At 31.2% G+C, this 7139-nt stretch overlaps 2 protein-coding genes across 2 annotated transcripts; both read left to right on the top strand.

Moving 5' to 3' along the window:
• Positions 1 to 353: 353 nt before the first annotated feature.
• LOC140046101 (uncharacterized) lies at positions 354 to 3364 on the top strand. The gene is made up of 3 exons (XM_072090629.1): positions 354 to 508; positions 2287 to 2478; positions 2876 to 3364. Exons 1-3 carry the CDS (start codon positions 412 to 414, stop codon positions 2902 to 2904), a joined length of 318 nt encoding a protein of 105 aa, XP_071946730.1. The 5' UTR covers positions 354 to 411; the 3' UTR covers positions 2905 to 3364.
• Positions 3365 to 4303: 939 nt separating this feature from the next.
• On the top strand, positions 4304 to 5844 carry LOC140046100 (uncharacterized). The gene is made up of 3 exons (XM_072090628.1): positions 4304 to 4491; positions 4989 to 5180; positions 5477 to 5844. The coding sequence occupies exons 1-3, from the start codon at positions 4395 to 4397 to the stop codon at positions 5491 to 5493; spliced, it is 306 nt and encodes a 101-aa protein (XP_071946729.1). The 5' UTR covers positions 4304 to 4394; the 3' UTR covers positions 5494 to 5844.
• The last annotated feature ends 1295 nt before the right edge of the window (positions 5845 to 7139 follow it).

The raw sequence follows: 7139 nt of genomic DNA, 5'->3' as shown, positions 1-7139 counted from the left end.
CTCATAAATTAACAATATATTACTAATCAACTACGGTAGAAATCTTGGAACCGTATGTGCCACTATAATATGCCAACTATAAATATTTAAGACTCTAATTGCGGCATTATTGTTAATTTAGATTTGATAATTTGTAATACGTTTTTTCTAATTATTAATAATAGAAAAGACAATTATCATGACACAGATTGTATAATAATAAATAATATATGTACTTTATAAAGAAACGCGCTTAAACACAACGTGGCATTATTCCGTTCGTTTAAATTATACATTAGCCTATTATTAATATTTGAAGATGTTGTTTCCACATAGTAAAGTTTGAGTGAAACTGACCATTTCCAGCGTATTGCTTTAACTGAGAAGTTTACTTTATTCGACACTTGTGTATTGCATTATACATCAACTAAAATGAAGACCAGAATGATTGCATTTGCTCTTTTTTCGCTGATGATCAACGATTGTTTTGGATTTGGAAATTTCAACAACGTCCAGATACATAATAATGGTAAATGTATTTTGTATTTTTACTAGTTAGACAATGTTTGATCATAATATTTAAGTACACCTCTATTTAATCAGTATATCTGATAAGCTCTTTAATAGAAAGGGCTTATGGGACGCGGACTAATTTCTGAAGTGAAAGAAACATTTGTTTTATGATTTATCAGTTCTTTCAAAGAGGTTTCCCTCCATGAATCCAGTTCCATGTATGTTTGTTCTTATGGCTTTGCTCTAGCATGGTAGTATCTTAATCATTCATTCATTCAGGCTTATCGCCTGACTTTATTTACTTTAGGCCTCTGGCCCCTAGTAATTAACAAAATAATAATTACATTGAAAAATAAAGCAATTTATGGTCACAAGATAAATGAATTAATTAATTTCGTTCTCTAAGCAAAACATATATCTTAACTTATAAGCATGATAAATATATTTAGATAGATTATCAATAATTATTGGATCCTGTGATGACATTAAACGGCAGAATTTAAAAGTATTTGGATTTTCAAAAAATAAAGAAGGTATAAATTTTTTTCTGATTTCCTTGTAACGAGAGCAAACTGTAACAAAATGATATTCATCTTCAACTTCATAATCAGTATGACCTGATAGCTACTTGAAACAAAATATTATACGGAAAGAATTCCTAAAAGAAATAAACTTACAAAAAAAATATATTCAAGTATGCCTAATAATGATGAATAAATCCTTCTTAGTACTATTGATTTGAGCAAATTCATTTGATATAAATTTTTATTTTTTTTTATTTTTGAGAGTTTTAATATTTCGCATTTGTTGTAACAGTTCAAACCTATTTCTATTGCTATTAAAATATTTTTCCTAAGAAGGCAAAGAAAATAATGTATAGTGTATTGTTTCGTTATCATGGTTGGTTCCGATTGCGCACCTATTTTTTACTAATTTTTTTTCCGGTCACCAACCGGAATCCGGGCTTATCGGTAACTGTTACACTTCTTCCGGGAACAAATTAGGCCGTGTTTCCGCAGCCCAACATTAACCGACAAAAAATATACGATAATTAACCGATAAAGTGAAAAGGGTTTAGCCGATTCCAATCGATAAATAATAACTGACTTCCGCACGGTCTTTTTCTGCCTTATGTGGGTGGTTATATACTTTGCATGGGCAAGTATAATAAAAGCGCACTCTGATAAAAGTACTTTGACATATGCTATTATTAAAATAAAAACAAATTATATCAATATATTACTATATTTTAATTTGTTATACAAAATCCATTCACTTGGTAATATATGTAGACTAAAAAATGAAAGCAATACTGGATATGGAACTTTATACTTTACTTTTGACTGTTCAGACTTCGCGAAAATAAAAAACGCTAAAGAAAAATTGTTCTGTGTGAATTAGATGATGCACGCAAACACTAATGAAAGTATAAAATGCCAAAATATATTATTTGGGTGTTTTTCGTGGTGTATTAATTATTTGATACATATAAAATTCAGTAAAATGACAGCCTATCGTGTGCGGCCGCTAAATAAACATCAGTGTGCCAAATGTGAGCACGTACCGTTCAGTGGTTTTGGAGGAGACGTGAAGGACAAATTGTTGAGTTGCGATTAAGCGTTTGGTGTTCGGTAATAAATTATCATGCGCACATTGTATTTGTTATTTTGTTATTTGATTGGTTAAAAAAACAACAGATAATACTTGTTATTGCTGTGGAAACACGGCCTTAAATAATTTAATTTAGTAAAATTGCATTCTCGTATAAATATAGGCCTATTATTGGATTTTTAGATGTTGGAAAGAAAGATATCTGTTATCCTGTTTGGGAGATACTGGCTTCAAGAACACTGATGGGATGTTTATTGAATTACGAAGAGGAGAAAGAAAGAAACGAAATACAGGAAGAAAGGAATGAAATAGAGAAGAAAGCACGAAACCGACTACCAGCACAACCAAAAAGAGAAAAACCAGTTTGCTCAAAAAGTAAGATTTGTTAAATCTAAAGCTCTGTCTACACTATCAAACTAGTTTGACAAAAAAGTGTGATGTGCCTAAATATGGTAGTAATATGCCAAAATATGGTAGTGATCATCATCATGTCTATATTTGGGAACATCACATTTTGTTGTCACATAAAGTTTGATAGTGTAAACAGAGCTTTAGAATGAGTTAAATTAACATCGGTTAATTTCTACAATATTTAATAACCTTTGAATATTATTTATGAGAAAAACAATGCTTATTATGAAACATTTTGAATAAATGCATAATAGATTTGATGTGATATTTGTATTATATTATATTTACCATAATTTTTTATTAAAATTGCTTTAACAATATATTTATTGTTGATTGAATACATTTTTCGTTTATTTTTCAGGCTTAACAAGTCCTTGTCCTAAAAAGTAAATTCTGTTGTCAGAAAGTATTCGAATGTAACCCTGCAGGATCATCATAGGTCACTCTGTATCACACTCACTGGAATTACGTGTAAACGAATAATATAATGCTTATTTTGATCTCTATCAATTGTCTGGGTTTTTTTTTCCGTTTTGCTTGCGCGCCTTATTTCCTGTTTTGTCGCTATAACAAAATCAATGTATGGGTTATGAATAGTATACGGTAAATATTTTATTTATTTATTTCAAAAGGAAGCAAAAGCTGAAAGAATTGTATTCACATGATATAAAATTATAAAAATATAAATTTTAAAAAATATATATTTTTGACTTTTTTACGTTCAATGTTCTGAGGCAGTAAAACTGATAGTAGATTGCAGTACGTTCACAGTACTTTTGAACATAACGTAATTATTTAGTATTCTATCTGTATTAGTAATTCTATATTTTAAATTCTTATTATGTGTGAACAAAATAAATGGTACTTTTTCACTGTGAATTTATTTATTGTCAATTAGGCTATGTTTGATTGCTCGTAAGACAAACACACTGGTCAGCAGTCCATGCTAATAGTTAAATTGTAACTACTGTAATGTGATGGTGTTGATGGTGGTATTGGTGGTGGTGATGAATGATGGTGTTGTTGTTGTTGGTGATGGTGTTGATGATGGTGTTGTTGGTATTGGTGGTGATGGTGGTGATGGTGGTGATGATGGTGTTGTTGGTATTGGTGGTGATGATGGTGTTGTTTGTATTGGTGGTGATGGTGGTGGTGATGGTGGTGATGGTGGTGATGATGGTGTTGGTGATGATGGTGATGATGGTGTAGGTGATGATGATGTTGGTGGTGAAAGTGTTGGTGTTGATAGTATTGTTCATGGTTTTACTAATTGCAGTTCGTGATAATACATTTGGAATAATAAACCGGACAAAACTTATCGATGGGCCATCCGAACTGTCGCTTGTGATTGGTCAATTCGCTTGCGTTGCGCCTACGTCGTTGCGTTACGTTCAAATGGGAATCAACCTTAAGGCGCTGTGCAACATTGTGTAATGGAAGCAAACATATTACTTTTTCAGTATTTTGATAACCTGTTGTCTTTTTTTTTAATCAGCCCCGGTTCCATGTCGTAATTTTGGTTAGGACAGCTGGAATTGTCGAAAAAAATATGTGCCATCGTTCGGACAAACTATACGTTGATTGCGTTATTTTACTCTAATTTCGGTTTGAGAAATTTGTAAAACGGATTTCCTAATTATTAATAATAGAATAGACCATTATCATGATGATATAATAATAAATAATATATGTACTTTATGAAGAAACGCACTTAGACATCACGTGGCATTATTCCGTTCGTTTAAATTATACATTATTATCATTTGAAGATGTTGTTATAACAAGTAAAGTTTGAGTGAAACTGACCATTTCCAGAGTATTGCTTCAACTGAGAAGTTTACTTTATTCTACATTGTGTATTGCTGTGTAAATCAACTAAAATGAGGACCAGAATGATTGCATTTGCTCTTTTGTCGCTGATGATCAACGGTTGTTATGCTTTTGGAATTTTCAACAACGTCCAGATACATAATAATGGTAAATATATTTAAATTTACTTTTGTTCTTTGAATGGTTAGACAATGTCTGATGATAAAATGTTAAGATACCCCTATTTAATCAGTAAATCTAATCCAGTACCCACATGCGTCTGGAACGACCCGATGAGAGTTTCGTGAGAGTTTTGTTTTCGTGTTGCATAGTTTCACATTGGTTTTAAAAGTTCATATTAGTTAAATATATTTTTAAAAGAAGGTAAAGGTAATATTTTATAGTAGATTATTTTGTTTTCTATGGTTGGGTAGAAGTTAATTTCAGTGCGATTAAATAGCTTTCGACCATTGGATCCGAAATCGTGCACCGTTTCAAATCCATCCGTACGGAATCTGGAACACTAAACCAATGTTGCTTCTTTTTCTGGTCTCCGAACCGGAATATCCGAGTTCGTTGTGAACGATACATCTTTTCCGGGGTAAAACGAATTAATTAATCTAATCAAATGGAATTCTTGTATAGTAGATATAATTTTTTTTTAGATGTTGAAATGAAAGATGTCTGTTATCCTGTTTGGGAAATACTGGCTTCAAGAAAACTAATGGGATGTTTATTGAATTACAAAGACGAGAAAGAAAGTGAAATAGAGAAGCAAAAAAAGGAAATAGAGAACCAAAAAAAGGAAACAGAGAAGAAAATAGAGAAGAAGAAGGGAAAAAGAGGTTGCCCTTATGGTAAGATGTATATAGTTTTTCGTTTACGTTTAACACTTAAGTTAATTGATTGATGATTGAACATCGGTTAATTCCTGTAATATTATTTAATAACTTTTGAATATATTTGTGAGAAAAACAATAATGATGATATTTAAGAATGTTGTTTCTATTTGACTGAATGCATTGATTTGAAGTGATATCTTTATTAATCATAATGTTATTAAAATAGCTTTAAAAAAATTGATTTTTCGGTTGATGGAGTTTTATTTTATTTAGAATGTTCATTGAATCGTTTTTTTTCTTTTTATTTTCAGTCGCACCATGTCCTTAAAAAAAAAGCCCTAAATATACGACGTATTCGAATGTAACGTTGCAGCAACAGAGGCTAGGCCACTAAACTGCAGATACTGGAATTACCGTATGTGTAAACCCAAAATAGTATAAACGATATCATTATAGTTTTTATTCGTTCCTTTTAATTTCTATCAATTGCTTGGCTGTTTTAGTCATTCCAATCGCTTGCTTTACCTAATGTTTTGTCGGCATAACAAAATGTATTATAAATTATGAATATATTGAAATATGGTAATCATATCGTGAATTAATAATATTAATACGGTATTTTCTATATTTTTATAATGTTGTTGTTATATTTGTGGACGAAATAAATGTTAATCTATTACTGTGAATGCATTTATTGTCAATGTTGTGTTCGTAACACATTCGTCAACATCTATAGGTTACTGCTAATACTTAAATTGTAACTACTGTAGTAGTGGTGGTGTTAAGGTGTTGGTGTTGGTGTTGGGTTGTATTTGAGTAAAGTTTGTTTAGAGCGATAAGCATCTTTAATTTCACAAATGTATTTTAGATTTTATCTAGAGGGCGACAACTACCTCTTGATAAGTGGAGAATTAGCGGTTCGGATAAAGTGAGCTACTAGAAGAACTATGAAGAAAATTGAATTTGAGAAAAGTTTGCCTAGAGGGCGATATGCATGTTTAATTTCACAAATGTATTTTAGATTTATCTAAAGGGCGACAACTACCTCTTGATCATCTGTAGAGAATAGCGGCTCGGTTAAAGTGAGACTATAGAAAAATAGTAAAAGCTATGCACAATTGCGTTCAATCAGTTGTTTCAATGATTTAAATAACAACCAAAATATCCATTCATTTTTGTTTTTTAAATAAAAGGTTCGGTTTTGTGTGTGCATGATCATCACGGAGAGGTGAATCTTTACCAGACATCTGTAAATTTTAATTATGTACGGCTTATACCTTAACGTTCTCCTCATGGCTGTCATCTAAAACTGAATTTAAAATGCCAATTCTGCAACCTCACACTAATTCATATCACCAAAATCTATCTTAATACATAAATACATGAATGAGTACGGGTTAGGTCCTTGCGTCAACAACATTCACCTTGTTTGCACGTATGCCTAATGAAAAAAATACCCGCTATAGTAGACGAGTGCCTATTGTAGGCCTATCGAAAGTACTACTGTACTGACGTAGTTCAAGGTAATCAGAGTATAGATGGGGGCCTCAATAAATAACTGTAGCTTTTTTATATCACTTTTATCCTGTAGGCATACTATTTAAAGTTACATATCGATCAACGTTATACGCATTAAATGCTACTTTTAAAAAAATCAATCAATCAATCAATTAAATCAATCAAGAGGAATATAGAGTAACACAATTAAAACGAAGCGGACTACAATGGTAATGAATACATAATTCAATCAAACAAATGAAGAAAACTAAAAACAAAGTAAAACGAAAAACAGAAAGACCAAAAAAATAACTGGATGAAACAAATCAAGAATGGGATGTTAACACACAATAACAAACCATTCTGAAAATGGACAAATTGTGGAAAGGGTTATACAAAATACTAGAAACGCTAATAAATGCGCAATAAAACGCATTTCACAGCTATCATAAGCATAAAGTTATTATACATATTTCG

This window comes from Antedon mediterranea, chromosome 4 (assembly GCF_964355755.1).
Source record: "Antedon mediterranea chromosome 4, ecAntMedi1.1, whole genome shotgun sequence".
In the NCBI taxonomy this organism is placed as follows: domain Eukaryota; kingdom Metazoa; phylum Echinodermata; class Crinoidea; order Comatulida; family Antedonidae; genus Antedon; species Antedon mediterranea.
The sequence above is the reverse complement of the archived record's forward strand: the minus strand, read 5'-3'. Positions and strand labels throughout refer to the sequence as shown.